Below are 19,727 nucleotides of genomic sequence, written 5' to 3' on the forward strand. Positions count from 1 at the left end.
ATTCCCACGGAATCATCGAACGATTTTCATTCGACTAATTTTTTCTTGTTTTCCAAGTTACCATGCTCCTACCAACAGCGCCGCTTGTTCCACTGCTCACTATATGAACCGCCCACCACACCTTGATTCGCTCTGACGAAGGGCTAACGCTCGAAACGATGCTATCAAACTAATAGACCATTTCCGAGTTGTTTTAAACCTCATTATGAAAGCGAGGCTAAGTGCAAAGTTTTTGCTATGAAAAATAGTTTTCATTTATATGCAAACAAAACTAATTTTCATATAAAAAGTTTTGCACTTAGCCTCGCTTTCATAATGAGGTTCACAGCAATTCGGAAATGGCCTATTGAAACATTCGTTTCCACTCCCTTCCGACGCAGCACCACAATTTGTTTAGATACTAACGCTCTTCAGTATATGGACTCACAAATAACAGGGTTATTAATACTGTCTCTTTTATTTCTCAAGGAAACCTTGTCGACGATTAATCTGGTTTGAGCTTACCAACACTGAAATATTCAATTACTGTTTATAGTTTACTGATTATGCGTGTAAACCTTCAATTTATTTTTACATCTTGTTTCGTGCATTTACTATAGAAAAACCGTATCACTTATGTTAGAACAACTGGATCATATTCCTTATCCGCCGCCTGTCAATCAACTTGTCACTCTACTCCTTAGTAACCTGGCGCGACATGTAGAAACAACCCAAGGCTCTTTTCAGCGCGTTGATGTCCACCTCCAGACATGCGCCCGTGTGTCCAGGGGCCAGCGACACGTTTGTCAGCTTGAGACAAATATTCCCCTTAAAGAGACCGATCTTAAAATCGTGGCAGATTGGAGGGGGATTGGCCACTGAAAAACGAATGAAGACTGTATAAGTACACACCAACAATGTTTTTCATGATATTTAGTGTTGGGAAGATTGCTAATATTCAGAGAGATGCTCAGAACGAATGCGCAGTAACAAATGGCGGCCTGCATCGTCCTAAAGGCCATCCGAACAGAAATCCACCGAGATGAACCGTTGGATAGCCCTGTCAAAGCTAACAAGCCAATGTTTTGCTTTCAAGAACAGTTCACGTGTTGTCAGGTTTTCAATCTTATTAGATACTTATTCCTCTGATATCACTGTTTTCTGAATCTTTTAATTTTACTCACCGGAGATATGTTTCTTGAAAATTGTGAGGCCATCTATAGTAACAGCCACATTGAATCCCTGAAAAGCAACAACGTAGTATGAGAAAATGAAGTATAAAGAACTGAAGCAGTTTATGACTTTAAGTGATAATCTGAAAAGACTAATTAAAGGGGAAGTATCACGCAAATTTGCTGTCATTTCAAAACCCAAAAATGTTTGTCTGTCAGCAGAAACAAAGAAATAATTGTCAAGTTTCTTGTAAACTACCACCCCAGTGCAATAAAAGTGTCGATTAGTGCCTCTGACAAGAGACAGAGTAGGCCGGTATGGATTTGAAACTTGAAAAATGCTAGGCTAATGTTTTTCAAGTCTTCGCATTTTTGTTTCCAAAATGCACTAGATCAGATCACGAGTTGTTCCTTTCAAGAATTGAGTTGATTTCTTTCCTCTCGTCATTGTAGAATTATTTGGCAGCTGATTGAAGGTCTTATTTCACCATTTTTAACAAAATATACCAAAAACCCCATGATACTTCCCCTTTAATGTCTTCAGTGGAATCAAAACTGATACAATCCCATTTGAAAGACGGATGAACCAGACATTCTAAACAAAAACATGCAGCAAATGTAACAAGCTGGCGTTGAACAGAATGCAAAAAGTTAAAATTCTGTTTCCAGCGTTCCCACACCATTTCATGCCTTTGATGTTCTTGAGCTGAAAATTTGGATTACCAAAAACAATTTAGGGGACGGAATCTAGTCTGCGAAGCAGGTGCATGGAAAATATAGGGCGCGCGAGGGAGGGAGACACGCCTGTCTCCCTCCCTCGCGCTCCACGCTCTTTTTCGCGCCATGATATTTTTCATGCGCCTTCCACGCAGGCTAGAAAAAGAGCGGAGAGCGCGAGGGACGGAGCAGGACCAACAGGGAAAAATGCAACCCACGTTATCGGTACGCCAGGCGAAGGAAAACGTGAAACCGGTGCAAAGCAAAATAAATTTTGAGTTTGCTAGTTCAGAACAGCACATTAGCCATTGAAACGCCATTAAAACGTGCTTTGTTTACAGGCCTCAGTGATTTTAACTTCACTTTTTGGACTGAAAATTACAGTTAGCCAACAGTTGTGTAGCCGACTAGAAAGAACAATAAGTTATTAGAAACTGAAAAGGGGAATAAAGCTTTTTAATTTGGTGTTACCGTGTCCGCTTGGTCCACATCTGCATGAACACACGCTGCAAAGCAACAGAGAGTAAAGATAATTTCCATATCAACCTAGACTTTGCTGCAGTTACCGTTAACTAATGTTAAAGTTTTGTGCAAACTGCTCTAAATTCATTTACGAAGTTAACTTAGCCGCCGTGCTCAGTTCACTGCTTGACGAAATATTGAGAAAACGTACGGTATGAACCCTAGCTGTACAGTCAACCTTTCTTTATTAGTTAAATGTTCTAAATTTTACTGACAAGATCCATCAGGATCCGGCATCTGTGCTGTGTCCGGTTGGTCTTTGCAAAATTATACATGGCGGCCATTCAGATGAAAGCTACTGAACTGTACTTTCCTGTGGTGCTGTTTATTATACTGTACAAGGTGGCTCTAACGTTTGAGTCTGTAGATGAAATCCTAAAGTGTGACCATTCTAATGAACGCTACTGAGCAGTACTTTCCTGTGGTGCTGTTTATTATACTGTACAAGGTGGCTCTAACGTTTGAGTCTGTAGATGAAATCCTAAAGTGTGACCATTCAAATGAAAGCTACTGAGCAGTACTTTCCTGTGGTGCTGTTTATTATGCTGTACAAGGTGGTTCTAACTTTTGAGTCTGTGGATGAAATCCTAAAGTGTGACCATTCAAATGAAAGCTACTGAGCAGTACTTTCCTGTGGTGCTGTTTGTTATACCGGATTCTTATAGGTACGCAGACTCTTCCGATGAAAGCTCTTCAACAGTTCTCTACTATTTGTTTTTGTTGGTTTTTTGGATAAAAAAGAGTAAAGGTTCTTGAATTCTGATTTAATTTCGGGTTTTGTGAGAGAAATTAGGATTAGACGTGCGTTTTGGACACAGCATTTATCTTACCTTTAATCGGGACAACCAATTTGAACTGAACACAGCAGTCGCAGTGAGGCGGGGACTTCCCACAATCACAGTCACCTCCATCAACTGTCACCAGATCCGTGACGTCATCTTTCGAAATGTCTTTATATGGAAAGTAAGTGGTTTCAATCAAGCCACTCTGCAAAGAATTCAGGGAGATAGTTCAGTTTTTGTCAGTGTTCATAATGAAAGGAGATCATGATCCACTCCTTGATAATGAATAGCCACTTAAGAAATTCCTAAGAAAAACATCGGACACGTCGAAACATAGAAGATTAAAGCTCGGGACACCCTAGGGAACGTGTTGCAGCGCCATGTACCGAGCACATGTTGCACGGGCTGTTTGCGTAGTGTGTACGTCCCGTTTCTATAAAAAAAAAACTGCTGTTGCAGGGAAAACAATTTGTCCCTGCAACTTGTTGCATGAAATTCAATACGTTTCAATTTGTTCGTCATACATAGTGGGAGCAAAACCACCCATGTTTTCGATGTTGTATCGTGTGCACTGCTCTTGTAAGTGTCCCCGCTACATAATAGAAAGGAACCAATGAAAACGCGTTATTCATTATCCCATGAGCCTTCAGTAGCCATTGTCTGCACAACATGACTCCCAACAACAGCTGGGTCCCGAGCTTAATGAATGTCCTAAAAATATTAACATTAAAAATTAAAATTAAAAAGTTGACAAAAAGTTAACTTTTCGTGGTCTTTATAACTCCCAGTGGTGAAAACTGTCCGAAAATGAATGATTATTTATTCGAATTTAAGGTTGGCAAAAAGGCAAATCATATGCACCCAATTCTCTATGCTCTAATATTGTTTTTCTCTCTACCCAGGTATAATTACGAGAGGTAAAATGCAAGCAGGAGTCAGAGCAAGGAGTGCAGTGGTAAGAGCAGGGCCAGCCTCCCTCCCAGCAGTGTGCCGGGGTGCGATTTCCGAACTTGATGCCATATGTGAGTTGAGTTTGTAATTGATCTCGTCCCGGGTTCTCCGGTTTTCGTTCCTCCACAAAAACCAACATTTCCAAATTCCAAACAGAAGACGTAGAGCTATCCCGCTGAAATTCCCATTTATTCATCTATTTATTTATTTATTTATTTATTTATTTATTTATTTATTTATTTTTGTTAAACAGATAACTGCATTTGCATTTGCGTAAAAATAGTGATGACGTAAATTTCTTTTGACTCCTTGCAGAAAATGCTATCCCAGTCTATGCGACGTTCTTCAAGTAAAACGTCGACGCGTATTTTGAACAAGAGTAATAGGATTTTAAAACATTTTCGACTGATTTTAGGTAAACTAATCTATCAAAGCGACAAAAATGGTTTCATACAAAAACTCCTGAAGCGGATAGGCTGTAAAAATATGTAACACAATAAAGGGGTTTAGAATCGCGTTTGCGGCAAACGGTAAACGCGAGATTCGAATTTTTTTTTTTTTAAATACGTACAAGGATGAGAATAGTGCAAAATAATTCTGGCCTTTGATGCTAACGCAAAACTACTTAATTTGCTGAGCAACTGAAAACAGCGAGCGGCAAATAAAGGCTAAACGTGGTCACGTGGTCATTTCTGCCGTTTTCCGTTTGCCGTAAAGGTAATTCTAAATCTCGCTGATAAATATCAAACCGTGGAGCTTCGAAACAAGTCCTCCAACACCAATTTGAGCGATTCCGTGTCCAAGAACGTTTCCACGTCAAAGCCACCGTCGTTTGCACCTCTGAAGTAGAAACAGCCAAGAGGAATGTCTTTTCCGAAGTGGTGAGCTTTAAATTCCAAGGCAGCACATGCCCCAATATGATGCTTCTCAAGCGACACTTTGGAGAACTTGACACAGGCCTTGACAGCTTCAAGATGAGGGATACCAAAACAAATGGGTGGTGGATCGGCAGCTGTCAATCAATAAATCAATCAATCAATCAATCATCCAATCAGTCAGTCAGCCAATCTATCAATTAGTCAGTCATTCAGTCAGTCAACCATTCATTCATTCACTCATTCATTCATTCATTCATTCATTCATTCATTCATTCATTCATTCAGTCAATTAATCAATCAATCAATTAATCAATCAATCAATCAGTCATTCAGTCAGTCAGTCAGGCAATCAACCTATCAATCAATCAATCAATCCTTAATTCATTTATACATACATTTATTCGTTCATTTAATCAATTTTTCAAAATGTAAATCAATTAATCAGTGAGATCAAGGGCCAGTCATTCATTGAAAAAACTTAATAAAACTTGAAACTTGAAACTTGAGTCACCCAACAAAACAATCAATCAAGCAACCAACCAATCAATAAATCGATCAATCAATCAATCAATCAATCAATCAATCAATCAATATATCAGTCAATCATTCCATCGATCAGTAGTCAGTCAATCATTCTGTCATTCTTTCCACTCTATCTATCCGGTAAGAAGCAGTATAAGGCTTGTCGATTACTAACACTCCAAACATTCAATCCTTGCATTTTTTAAAATATGTTATCACTACATCTTCTTTTGTTAACTGCTCCTACCTGAAATGGTTTTGTTAAACAAGACATGTTTGTCCCAAGTCATGAAGACCTCCACAGCCTAAAATAAACACGTTGGTATTGTTAGCAAATGACGAGAACCATGCCACTCAGATTGCCCGCTTAATCACTTCCGGCCCGCGGGCCAGTTGTTGATATAGTAATAATAATAAAAATAGGCAGTCTCAGACTGCATGTGTCTACTGCAGTTATAGTATAGAAATGTGATATAAAAGAATTGAAGAAAAGGGAAATAAGACTGAAATGAAAACGAAGAGGGAGGAGTGGAAATAGGATAGAGATAAAAAAATGGTTGTAAAAATGTTGCACAGAATACTGGTGAGATTGAGATTAAGCTGGTATCATTTACCACAAACATTTTGTAAGAAGGGAACTGTAACTTTATTCTAACATAAACAAAAATATATTATATAATCTTACAACATGAACCACAACTTTGTACTGAAAGCAATGCAGCAAAGTTCTAAACATAAAGAACTGAAAGCAAAGTTCTAACCTGAAACGTAGGCATAAAATGCAACAGAAACTATTAATTAATCTATACTGAACTTATGAATGGCAAGTAGCATTCTTTAACCCTTTGACTCCTGTCGTGTTTCTATAGTTTTCGCATAAATTAACTTTTTCCTGGAGCGGTTTAAAATGCGCAGTAGATAAATAAATATCGTTGGCTTCCAAAATTAACTGCATATTAAACTGGAATGATTAAACAAATGTTTTCTGACGTAAAATAATATCGTTACTATTAATCATTTGCCGAAAAACACACTTGAACGCAGAAATATATAAAATTCACGGCATGTTGATGAACACCTTTGGCATATCAAATTTCAACCCGCTTATGCAAATTGTCCTTGATTACGCATTTGTCGCTTCTCAAACGCATATATGAATTGACAAAGACACAAAAATCAACAAAAAGCTTTTCCAACAAAACAATTTAATGAAATAAACGATGCAATTGCTATTAGAGGCCAAAACTTTCATTTTTTTTTTTTTGCGTGCGTGCAAACACGCATGTAAAATTTGAAGACACTCCGTGATTGTTCAAAGCGGTCACTCGCAGTAAAATTCGGGCACGTTTGCGATGAAAATTACAGAAGTTACAGAATTCTGGTTCAAATCATCACTTAAACTATTCGTAAAAAGCAAATCAACATCGGAAAACATCATTTACCGTATTGTCGCCATTGTCCTGATCCGGAAATACAATCGCTTAGCTTTTAGATCTCGGTCAGTCGAGGATTAGCGTCGGCTTTCGATAGGATTCCATTTGGGATTCCTGTGGCATTTACACTCTTACACTCTTTCACTCTTTCACTCAACCCGATGACATAGTGTCTACGCTTCTCTAGAAGCCGTAGACACAAAAATGAAGATAACCTTCTTCATTTAGAGCGAAGTGTTTTACAGAAGGACCTCAAGAAATTAATTAATACTATAACAACTCTCAAAAGTCGTTGAAACACTGCTCCCCTTTTCCCTTGTTCAATGTTGGTTGAGCAAATGGGCACACCCGTCTTTTCCGCTTCTATTTTACTTCTAAACAATATTGTCTGGGAGGGAGAGGAAGGGAGACGCTTTGGACAGGCAGGATTTCAACATTTTGAGGTCAATTCTAGTAATGCAGAGTAATACTGACTTATAAGACATAATGCAATTGACAAGAGACTACAAAGACTGCTGTCTTTTCAATAGACTGAGCAGTATTTAGATTGAAAATTGACATCTTTTCTATGTTTAACCTTGCTGGAATGTTACTACGAATCTACATGAAGAGAGAAAAAACAAAACAAAACAAACTTACCAAAGGTGAGGGTACGTAGGTTGCATTCATACAAACTGTGGGGAAAAAGAAACCTCGATTAATATATGATAATTATCCAACTGAGCTTGTATCAAAGTGCCAAGCTCGGCTTTGTCCTTTCACACACAAAAGAGCCCAAAACAAGACTTCGTTTTGTTATTTGTTCAGCTTCTGCGAAAAAAAACAAAAAGTACAATAATAATAATAATAATAATAATTTACTGTGTTGTGCAAAAAAACATATGAATGATCTATTGCGCATGACGTCTGAATAAAAATGTATGATCTACTTACAAATATCAACATATAAAATGAAAAAATAAGCAATAACAAAACTAAGTTAACAATGAAAAAATTTATGTATACATAAAATATGTATGATAATATAAAATCGTAACTCGATCTTAATAAAAATGGTTATAAAGCAAACGCCTGCCTGAAAAGATGTGCTTTTAGGTGTTGCTCACTCATGAAATGGCTTTCTTCGGTTGAATGACACTTTAGGATTTCATGCACATTATTAAAAGTATACTGAAGAAAGACAGACATTAATTTTAAGAAAACGTTTTTCAGCCTTACCATTAGCATCGATTTTCTTGTGAAAGATGTGAGCCTTGATCTGCAGGCAGCATCCGCACTCATGATGATGTTTTTCGCAGCTGCAACGGCGGCTTCCGATCTGCAGTGACGATGGAAAGACGTCATCGCTGTCTTCTAACGAGAGAAATCAAAATGAAACATTTGACTGTTGTCGTTGTTACCGGAAGTTACGAAATCTTTGCTTGTTCACTTCTTTTTCAGTTTTTCCCTTGCACTTTTTATTTAATTAATGAAAGAATGTTTGTCACGCGTTGGAAGTCATAGATGAAAATCAGAGACTCGACTGGGCGCTGGGCCTCCCATCTGTCGTTATCTTAAACAGTCAGGAAACTTTGCTCCAAAAGTTGTATCTCCACCCAGGCGCTTTTAAAAATGAGTATCGATGGGGGACGGAGAGGAGCTACACTCTTGTCAATACTCTCGTAGTTGGTTCGGGTTCTACAAGGTCTGGGTTAAAACCCAGTGTGGTTCGAGTGAGTGGACACTTCCTCTGTTACATTACTGAAAACCCTTAAAGACAACCATATTTTGTAGACACAACTAACTAAGTTGTTGAAGGTCTTAATTACTTTACTGCCAAGAGAGGAACAAATTTCACTTTCTCGAAATACAGTGTTTTCGTGATCATTAAACCTGTGTAGAAATCTGAGTACAATTGAGCTATCAAAAAAGTTAGTCTTCAAAAAAGCGACTGATCGTTCGTTCAATGTACATCGGAATACATGCAACTTTCACTTTTCAAGTATGATAAGACTTGAGCTCTATCGATAGTAATCTGTAATACCACTATTTATGCCGTGAATCCTTGGTTTTCTTAAACCTTTTCTTAAATTTATGTAGAATTTTTTGGTCACGGCTTCTCTCTTTATTTGTTGTCGTTGTTTTGGATTTTCATTTAGTAGCATCACTTGCTGTAGGACACGCTTCTATCGCTGGTGTAGTTCTCTCGTCGTCTCGCTCTGGTATTAGATTGTTGTTCCGTGTAAATTAAAATCAGCGATAAGGTTCGATAGTTGTTTGTATGTAGTTAATTAACGGTCTTCATGCTCATTTCGTTGCTTTTCGTTTCTATTAACTTTATTTATTTTTGTTTATTTCAAAGTACCGTTTCAGCACGGGCCTTCAGTTCCCCTGTACCGAATGAGTGATTAGAGTACGGTGAATTTAATTAACAGAAAGTGTGCCGAGTTGATTGCCGGCGGCTACATAATCATTTTGGAATAATAATCTATTAACTCACACTAAGTAATCTTGTTATTAACTTCCGCTTTGAATTTTGATAGAAATTATGTGTATTGTTTTTACTCTGCAGGCATTGATGCTCTGACAACAGTAATTTACGTATATTTTCTTTTTCGCATACCTGATTCCCATACTGGCAATCCGTGGCCACTTGCGATGGCAAAAAAAGCCGCAGCTAAAACGAAGATCAAAAACTTATCCATGTCGCTGAAGCTGGAAGATAAGCAGGCCAATTTATTCCAATTCTTCAGGTTTTGCGTTTTATACATCGTCAAATGCCATCCATGACGGAACACGATTAACCAATCAGCGAAGGCTACAGCCATCAAGAATGTCCTTATAAGGAAATTGGGAGCCACTTACCAGAAAATGAAACATTAAACCACTTTTATATTAATCTTATGTCATCCTTTTTAACAGGAGCGTGAGGTTTTCTAAGGTTTTCATTTTTTGGTAAATTATATGCTTATGGAAAATGAAATAACTAAGCTAAGCTTTTGTTGCTTCTCGTGACGATCACAGGGTTTTTTTTTTTCGAATCCAATACCACCCTATAAAAAATACGTAATAAATAATTATTTAAAATAAATGGTTATTTGTAACATAGTTATAGCTCAAAATCAGTAAGGCGAGTCGTCGACTGACCATTTGAGTAAAAACAAAAGAGCCGTTTAAGTGGCTGTCATGGACTGCGTGTCTTTTGGCACACATGAAATACTTCGTGCACGTTACGCGCTATGGTCACGCGATAATCTGCATTTCTTCACGGTTTTATTTGTTTGTTTGGAACTATTTTCCCTTCTCTCTGGTTGACATGATTCGCTCGTTTAAAAACGACACCACCACCACCAACAACAACAACGCCTGTCGCCGCGGAGAAGTTTTAGAACAACTGGCAGATTGCTCGGCTGATAACGGTCAAGAAGCAATTTTTTTAAAAAAAAATCAACTGTCATCTGCGTAGATGGGTCATGACAGACTCAAATATATTTGAGAATTACGTGTTGTAAGACCTTCTATTACTAGTTCGGATGCTCTACTACTGAGCTACAGGAGACCCGTGGGAGCTAAATGGGACAAACATCCTGCATACTGCTGGGATTGGAATGTCCATGATGTGTGGCATATGCGCAATGGAATAAATGAGCCTGGTGAATAAATGAGAATGATGTGTTATTCAATAAGTGACACAGGCATATTCGGAAAAAATCCGAGTGCTCCTATCAGGAGTCGAACCTAAGACCTTCCGATTACTAGTTCGGATGCTCTACCACTGAGCTACAGGAGATGATAATGCCTTCATGACACTGAAATTGAAATTTCCAACTGAAACGGTTGTATTCCAAAGCGACTAATTTCAACTTAAAATATAAAGTGAAGCCTCTTTTAAAATTGAAAGAAGCCTTAGAAAATCATATTTTTCTGTCTCAGTTTCAATCTGCATGAATACTATGAAACTGGCGATTATACATCGAGAAGTAAGCATTCTGACTACTGTATCTTAGAGTTTGAAAACTCAACACTTGACGAACTAAACAATTATAAACTAAAAAGAAACTACATGCGCCGTCTTTTTATGACGATTTGTAAAACAAACGTCACTAATCCGTTTTAACTGATTAGCCCTTAGCCCTTTGTTTTGTTGGAAATCGAAACGAAGACGGGTAGAAAATAATTGGACACGTCCGAGCACCTGAGCACCGAAGCAGTAAAGTAAACGTCCCGCTCGAAGGATCAGTTTAATCCGGGAAACACGTACTCCGCGATAGAAATTAACACTAAAACTGAAACATAAACCTTTGTAAAAATTTGGTAGGTCAAAGCTCACTAGCTGGCTATTTACGTAGCACGGCCAGGAAGTTGAACATGGGATTACTGTGCATGTGAAACAAATCTGGGTGGGCAGAGAGGAGGAGAACGAGTCTGAACCTCTGGATTAATTAAAAGTCCGTCGTCCTGACTACCACACCGGGCCGCCTCCCTGTGTAACTAATAAAAAGTATTTAAACCATAATTCAAGAATTGATGAGCTTAGTCTAAAAATGTTTCCACGGAGGAGTGTTGAAGGGCAAACATCTGCACCGCATAAGAGAACAAGGTTTAATTTATTATAGCTTTCACTCACGTGAATAAAATTGCCACACAGCTGTAGAGGGTTACAGATATTTTCATAAATGGCGGTCAATAAATTATTCTTTTATTTTCATAATTATTAGCCCCACTAGCCTCGTTAGGATATGCAAAATTCAGTAGAATTTTACCTCTAAAATGAAGTTGGTGGGGCTGATTAACATACATAGCAAATAATTAAAAAATAGGCCGTCCGTTATGTAAAAGATCCTAATACACAGACTGAAAAGCTAGAGCCACCTTGTACAGCATAATAAACAGCACCACAGGTAAAGTACCAATCGCTAGCCTTCATTTAAATGGTAAAACTTAAAATTTTCTCGCAGAAACTCAACATTTAGCAATACGTTGTACAGCAGACAAGAACGTACCGCTCAGTAGCTATTAATTGAATAGTTGCACTTGCGGATTTTCGACCCAAATGAAAAGCTTTCAGTAAAATTTAGACATAATCAGTGCTACAACAGAGGAAAGTACTGCTAAGAACTGCTTTCGGTTGAATGGTTACGCTAACATTTAAACCGGGGGTCTGTTTCTCAAAGCTTCCGAAGAGAATTCGGGTGCGAAAGGTATTTTTTTTTTAATCCTTTTTCTACAGATTGCAGGTTATTTTTCGTACAAACTTACGAGATTCTTAATCTCGGAAAACTTAAAATGTTTTTGCTTTTAAGATTTTTCAAATTACACTTTTTGTAATGAATTTTGTGCAGGTGGAATAGTTTTTCGCGGGTCCGAAATCTTCTTGAGAAACGACGCCCGGTTTTTCTCTTTTGATAAATTGACTGCCTCTTTACCAGTCGCATGTTTATATCAATAAATGTAAACCATTTAGTCTGCTCAGAAATAAAAATCATGTCCCGAAGAAACGGAATCGTCACAGATCATAATAATTAATTGCTTTTGGTTTTAACTGCCAACACTGAATAAATCCAAAAAGTAATAAAGGTTTTCGCGGAAACGGAAAAGTTTCGTTCGCCTTTCACTTTTTAAGAAAATAAATCTTATGTCATTAAATTAAAAAAAAAACCCGGCTCGGCATATATGTATTTTGCTTGTTTTATCGTGTTTCTGTTTGTATACCGAAATACTGTACTACTAAATATTCAGAAGTTCGACCTTGACTATTATGGTCAGAGCCAGAGACATTGTCATACGATAACCAAGTCGAATTGAGTTTCACTTACACCTGTTTTGCCATCTTTAGACAATTTATTGGTTAAATTGAGAGTTTAAAATAAAGGAGTTGAGATAACAAACCAATGACAGACGAAACTGACAAACGAGACACAACCTGGTGACGTGGAGAACGCCATTGTCTTTCATGTGTTTTAATTTTAATAGCGTAAACCTTGTGATATATGAATTGATTTTAAATTCGCTTCCGAATTTCTTCAATTGGCATAACGGTGCAGTTCTAAAGAGCTAAATATAAAATGTACCTTTTCATTTCAGTTTCCTCCTGTAGAATGTCACATTTCTTATAAATAATAAAATACGTCGCAGGGAATATCACGAGCGATAAGACTTCTATAACAAATTTGCATAATCAATTCCACATGCGAGTCGAAACGTATTCTGTCAAGTTAACATTACTTGTAAGATAAATCAATGGCCGTTACTGAATCAATAGTTCCAGGTTTCTTGTCCTTTCTTGCAGCATCAGTAGCCGGGCCGGAAAATCCTCAGTTCGTCTAAAATAATAATAAAAAAATCGCTCTGTTATAAACGCACAAAATTCGTTATTGTTATGTTCAACGTCTTTGTTCAGGCAAGGCATTATTGTATTCACCAAGCAGTGTTCGTTATTCCTCAATGTTAGTCGCTTCTGTCACCGCAGCGTCTTCCATCCCATTGTTTTTTGCTTCAGTTAATGATTTTGCTTCTTCCGCCCCGTCTTGATCTTCTCGTTTCTCTTTAGTTTCTCCTTCCAACTTTTGATAAAGAAGAGGTCGATCAACATCTCCCCCTTCGCGGCTACAGCAGCGGTTCCCCATCTCCTTGCCGGGACAGATTGGTTCGGTGTTTGAAATAAAAACTGTAGAAATATTCCGGGATTTTCGTTTTTATCCTTTCTTGAGCATGAGTACTTCGGTTCCACAAGAAACCTGACTCCGCAATTCTGGTCAGTGCGTTAGTCACACCATACACATTGCGAGAAGGGGAGGGAGGGTAAAAAATTATGTCGCAAGGGATGCCACGTGTCTTGCTCTCACGGCTGGAATGGCACTAGCATGGAATAGAGGCTGATTGGGGAGATAGAAAAGGAAACTGGCGAGAGGCCGAGTAGCGTGCGTAGCTGGCGGTATTGTAGGCGCGCGCCTACAATACCGCCAGCTACGCAGGCTAGAGGCCAAGGGGAAATGCTCTTTGGTAGAAAATCTGGAATTTATTTTCTTTCCGTTCGGAAAATAATCTGATATTAACCTATAAAATCGTTGAATATCGCTTCAACTTCTGTTTTTGTTGGGAGCGCAACGGCGAGGAATTCCGTACCATTTGACTTCATTTATCTTTTGCCGTTTACGAGCCCGGATGATTAATTTTTGCAAAAAAGAACAAATTTCCAGTAACTTATTTGAGAACGGGAACACTTTCATAAGCGAAGGAGTGACTGAGGGCAGCCATAATGGCCCCCTAGTTTTACTTATCTGTCATCAGAGAAAACTGCAAAGGACCGCGAACGAAAATGCTGCAAGTATACTCAGCCAAAAACAAACATAAGAAGCTCAAATAACTGCAAGGCTGATCTGAGTGCGTAGAAAACTTAACACGGCAGCGACATGATAGAGACCAAACCGAGAATCAAAATGCAACCGTGGACAGCTGTTTCGAGTTGGTTGGCTCTCTTGGTAAATCGTTCCTGCAGCAATCGTAAAACGAAAATTTAGAAAAATAACAGCGCTACTAAAATCTTGGCTGATCGCCGGTTTCCCCCGTAAAACCTTAGCAGTTTCTTTATAAATGCAGATATACTGTATATTTTCTCACAGGTTTATTTCTCTATATTGTTACCATTACAATAACACGTCCATAATCTGGGCAAATCAGGGTCACAGAAGTTTAAATATCTTCTAGCGGTCAGAAGCAATAAATATTAATAACTTACATCACAACTGACAATTGTCCACTGTAGAAAAAAACCTTCACGACCGCGCAAACCCTGATTCCTTGCCCCAACCTGCCTGTTTTTCAGCTGGTTTTACCGAAAACTAAAGAACCAGTTAAATCTTTTCCCACAGGAAGACCTCAATAACTATGACGAAAATTACGGATAGTTCAGTTTTTCCCAAGGAAACCATACTCCAGCTACAGCTGATTTCACTGTACTCCCGAGTTTCTCAGCCATGATGAACTCGCTATGATTCACTCGCCGTGATTTGCCTTTAGTCAAAAACTGGTTAAAGGAAACTCTCTTGTTCTTTAAAGCAGTCTCTTTCTGGCCCCGGTTGTTCTAAGAGCGGATAACTTTATCCTGCGGGTATTTATAGTTGCTATTAGGCAGATAAAATGTATTGTTTGGAATACATTTTATGCGCTCGATAGCGATATATCCACTGGATAGAGTTATCCGCTCTTTGAACAACCGGACGTTAGAATTTACCGTTTTCACACAATTTACGTTCGAATTTCCTTTAACATTACGATCTGTTCGTTGACGAACTACGACGGGCTAATCACAGACAGCGAATTGTGTTTCACATTCTGTCCACGCACTACAGTGAAATCCCCTGTAAAATCTACCACTGAAGTCAGTTGTGCCCACTGGGTGTCCACAGTTAAAAGCTTTTCAACTCTTACTTACAAAGTCTGACAGAGACTGTTTTCCTCATGAGATTTCAGGAGCACCCAACAGTTCATTTCCGTGGACATCTGTTTGACAGGCCTTGATCGCCTGAAAAATTCGGATTTAGTCGAAACGAAAATGTGGAATTTCTTCGGCCAAATGTCACTTCAATATTTTGATACACTGGAAAAAAAATTCCTTTTGTTTTCCAACGGGCAAATATGTCATTAAAAATGCGAAAAAAGGGTCAACAAGGCTCTCAGTCAAACCAACAACAGATAGTACATTTGAGAAATAAGGCTCCGTATCCTAAGACTTTCTGCAAGTTAAAGTTTCGGCTAAAGCGTGCGAACAGATGAAACTGTATTACTTACACAGATATGTCTTTTAACAAAGGCCACAAAACGAGCTAGGAACACAGGACACAATGTTTTACGTATTTTGCTGAGATGAAAAGCTCCTTAGGTACCCGTGAGATTTTTGGTCGGCACAAAATAAAGCTCAAACCTGTGTGAATCTTTAAGGGGCTGGGTTTTGGACTAACGTGCTAAGCGGTAAAAATAGCACAGTTCAAGGAACAATTTTATCACAGTCATAGTCTCAAATGCTGCTAATACGCCCCATAAACTAAACTGAAGTGTAATCTCAGTTCAGGGTTCTTGAATTGAACCAGAATTAACAGCAAAACCCCATTATGACACAGGCGAATACGAACAAAGAATGCCCTCTTAAACCTCACAAAATGCGATAAACACACAAGCCAATTAAATCGGTTGAAAAAGATAATTTAACCGCTCCCGTTTATGACTTTTAAAAATTCTTACCTCGAGGAATTTAACTTCCCCGCGTTAGGAAATGACGGGGGAGACGGAAGGAAAGAGGTGGTGTCGAAGATATTTCACTATTCATTCCTCAACTTTCTTAGTATTTACAACGTGGGAAAAATTTGGTTAGTACTAATTAAACAGTAATCAATTTCTTAGTGGCTAAGCTTCAACATTTTCGCCCCTTTGGGGTCAACGAATTCGCGATTAAACACTCTCCCGAAATTTAAAATTAATTTTCTTAACAGACGAAATGGCAGGGCGACAAGTTGAATGATCAATTCGTGGCTTTTGCGCGGTGGGAATCATCTTTGTGGAGGCCGAGGCGGTCGTTTGAGGTTGGAGGATGTTTTGGAGGGCACCACTGGCTTGCCAGTGTTCCAGCATGACTTCTGGATCGCAAACCCGTCAACTGAAAGTGAGATTGTTTTGGAAGGAATCTTGGTGAACTCTTTGCCTCCACTGTTATACCTGAAATTATAACAAGCATTGTAATTTTTAACGTATTGATAAAGTTACCCATCACAATAAACGAAAGCTATCTGTTTGCAAATCACTACTTAACGCTGAACCCTGTAGATTGGTGCTAAGCCCCAAAATGCAGTCTCCTTTCGTAACTGGAGCTTTATTCACTCAGTTCTCTGCCTAACAAATGGGGCCCTGTTCCTGTATACATCAGTAATATGACTATAATACACGCTTCAAGTACAAAGACGAGCCGTACATTTGGTTATGTCTGAATAAAAGAACTATGAGCCAGGCAGCGTCACCAGTCTTGGCTGGCACTCACTCCAGAAGTAATGAGAGATAGATAGACTTAACCTTTTTAAGACGGGATTTGATAATAAATCTCTCGTGCCCTTAGATTCCCTCGCTAGGCCTTCCCGGAAAACTAGATACAAGCAAAGTGAACACTATGTCCTTCCCTATATACCCGTACTAACATCTATTAATTCAGTTGTCTTCCCCGCGCAATTGTGAATTGGAATTCTCTTCCACAACGAGCCGTGGACATTGCCGGGGACAGCCAGTTCCGTGAGTTTTTAATATCAATGTACACTGCTGGCCGTCGCGGTGAGTGTATATCTTAACGAGCTAGCATCTAAAATAAAAGTGAAGTGAAGTGAAGTGAAGTGTAATGAGTTGATGTTCAAGTGAAAGTACAACTACACGAGTGTTTGCCATCTTCAAGGGCTGTGTTTAGTAAAATCCCGCTAGGCGAAGATGTTGCTGTACTTACTTGTAAAGGAATTCAATCATTTTACCAGTCACCAATCTGGGGCCGATTCCAAAGACCTTGAACAACTACACACAAGAAAACAAAGAGGTATTAGAGCACGTAACAGAATTGTCACCCACGGACTTCACCTTAACATACACACAACAGAGAAATTAATAAACATTCTTAGCCGAAATTTCCATTCAAATACCTATCCAGATTCAACTGATATCAACATTGGATGGCGTGTGGTAAGTACAAAATATAATTAACACGTACGAGGGCTACGTATTGGGAAATTAATGGCCTATAAAAGTCTGCACTACGAAAGAGTGCACGAATTTGCTATCATCAAATCATTGTCCATTTTCAAAAGACTGCCGTCGACGGTAGTTTTTTATGGTCTATACTCTCGGAGACCATAAAATGACGTCATAAAATATACAAAGCTCAGGTGGAAACACGAGCCGCAGGCGAGTGGTTTCACTGCCAGGTTTTGAACATGTTATGGCGTCACTTTATGGTCTAGAAGGGTAAAGACCATAAAAAAACTGCCGTCGATTTGTTTTTACAGTAACATGGAAAAAGTACGAGCGGAATTGGCTTTATTTTCCGTTAAGAAAGCACGCACGTTACATCTGACGTCATTTTTATTGTCTGTACTCTTATAGACAATAGCTACGAGCCAATCAGCGCGCGGGAATTTTGACAGTTTATTGTAAAAATTGCGTCTTCAACTGATATTCATGTACCAGCAAAAGACGTATTGACTGTTAGAGCAGAGTTCCCCCGTGTCATTGGTGGGCACGCTTGAATAACAAAAACAATGTTAACAGTAAACCTCACTGTCGGAGGTTTTTCTGATATAAATACGAATGAAACCAAAATAACCTGGTCATTGTCAAGGCTGTGTACGTAGATTCCTCTGAACTTCAGACCGTCCTTGAATAAAATCATGAAGTGATGTCCGTCGGATTCAGAAATAGCCTAAAACAGAAAGGAAATATCACACATTAGAGCAAGATCAAAAGCCAAATCATCACAAAGCACCACATATTCGCTCGTGTCATATTTTTTGTATACAGGTGAACGACGAAGGACGATGGGTTGCTACGTACCTTTCCACTGTAAACAACGCACTTTCATGTTTTGTTTTTACAAGAGTGAAGGAAAATGGAGTTGTGGAGTTGATAAATTAAAATAAGACAAAAAAAATTTATTAAACGGTCTCTTGAATGGTGATCTAATTGGAATTTGAAAATATTGATTTCTGAGAAGCGGGCGGGGGGGGGGGGGGGGGAGGGAAGATGACAACAACAACAATAAACCAACTATCTCTCTGAGCAAGAATGAGGACCAACAACAAACTCAACACACGGGCCCACACTGGTAAGAGGCGAGTTCTCTCACCACCAAACTATCCCTGCCCCGACAGCGTAACAGCGTAAGCGAATCATTTAAGACGCCTAAAGTAAAACGTACTGTGACGAGCATTCCGACTCCCTGTAACGACCCGAACCCATGATCATCGTCACCCCAGGTCATAGTAAACGAAACCTTTGATCGTCTTTATCCGTATAAAACAAACCTGTAAACATTTCTCCTTCTGATCCTGATTCACTGTTCCTGATAAACACACGTGGGAGATAGCATTCACGATGATTTTCCTGTTTGACTTTCCGCTCGGCTTTACATAACACTGCGGACCTGGGAATAATGAACAGCGGTTTCACTTTTTTATTTCCTGTGCATGCAAACCTTACTGACCCTTCCGTTTGCGAAATGTTTGAATTACTCGAAAAACGACCCGAATACGGGAAATACTGCCAAATTGCTTTTATTACATTGGAAATGCTAAACATTCAAAACATCCCTAATTTTTGTGGACTGTTGTATGAACGCACGCAGCCTTCAACGATTGGACTGAGGAAAGTGAGAAACTGGCAAGTTACCTCGCACGTGAAGCTCGCGCGCGACATTCTATCATTAGTTTCTATCATTATCACGCTTCGCGTCTCAAGAATTCGCGTATTTGGAGTTTCATATATCCCTCAGTGAATTGAAAATAATCAAAACAACTACACACAAAAACACCTGTTTTGTATTCTGGGTCTAAAAATGATGTTATTCAAAGACTCAATGGTCTCAGGTCAAAAGTTAGAATAATTAATAATAAATTATTCCACAAGCGCGCGTTGGATATTTAACAGTTAGATTATGAGCTAGAGATTTCTATCGCGTGATAGCGCTAGAAAACGAAATGAATTCTGGTAGTTGTAGTAAAATGACGCCATCATGAAAATGGCCTATTAAATGGTCACTATTTCTCTAGC

At 38.8% G+C, this 19,727-nt stretch overlaps 2 protein-coding genes and 1 long non-coding RNA gene across 6 annotated transcripts in view; all 3 read right to left on the bottom strand.

Moving 5' to 3' along the window:
- Positions 1-432: 432 nt before the first annotated feature.
- Positions 433-9,714, bottom strand: LOC146452465 (uncharacterized). The gene is made up of 9 exons (XM_085097851.1): positions 9,559-9,714; positions 8,175-8,309; positions 7,596-7,630; positions 5,771-5,828; positions 4,873-5,135; positions 3,221-3,377; positions 2,340-2,374; positions 1,164-1,221; positions 433-857 (listed from the first exon to the last, which is right to left on the bottom strand). The coding sequence occupies exons 1-9, from the start codon at positions 9,704-9,706 to the stop codon at positions 673-675; spliced, it is 1,074 nt and encodes a 357-aa protein (XP_084953977.1). The 5' UTR covers positions 9,707-9,714; the 3' UTR covers positions 433-672.
- A 3,148-nt stretch (positions 9,715-12,862) lies between these two features.
- LOC146452466 (uncharacterized) lies at positions 12,863-13,833 on the bottom strand. The gene is made up of 2 exons (XR_014859747.1): positions 13,357-13,833; positions 12,863-13,258 (listed from the first exon to the last, which is right to left on the bottom strand). It is a non-coding gene; the product is annotated as an uncharacterized LOC146452466 (long non-coding RNA).
- Positions 13,834-14,544: 711 nt separating this feature from the next.
- LOC146452467 (uncharacterized) overlaps positions 14,545-19,727 on the bottom strand; it is a 33,966-nt gene continuing 28,783 nt past the window's right edge. For all 4 annotated transcript variants that reach the window (XM_085097861.1, XM_085097860.1, XM_085097858.1 and 1 more), the window contains 4 exons: positions 18,983-19,101; positions 18,286-18,381; positions 17,416-17,480; positions 14,545-16,646 (listed from right to left, as the gene is read on the bottom strand). In XM_085097861.1, the coding sequence (XP_084953987.1) occupies positions 16,481-16,646; positions 17,416-17,480; positions 18,286-18,381; positions 18,983-19,101 (446 nt within the window). In that variant the 3' untranslated portion in view covers positions 14,545-16,480. The remainder of the gene's footprint in view (positions 16,647-17,415; positions 17,481-18,285; positions 18,382-18,982; positions 19,102-19,727) is intronic.

Source organism: Pavona decussata, unplaced genomic scaffold (genome assembly GCF_977016875.1).
Source record: "Pavona decussata unplaced genomic scaffold, jaPavDecu1.1 SCAFFOLD_368, whole genome shotgun sequence".
Classification (NCBI taxonomy): domain Eukaryota; kingdom Metazoa; phylum Cnidaria; class Anthozoa; order Scleractinia; family Agariciidae; genus Pavona; species Pavona decussata.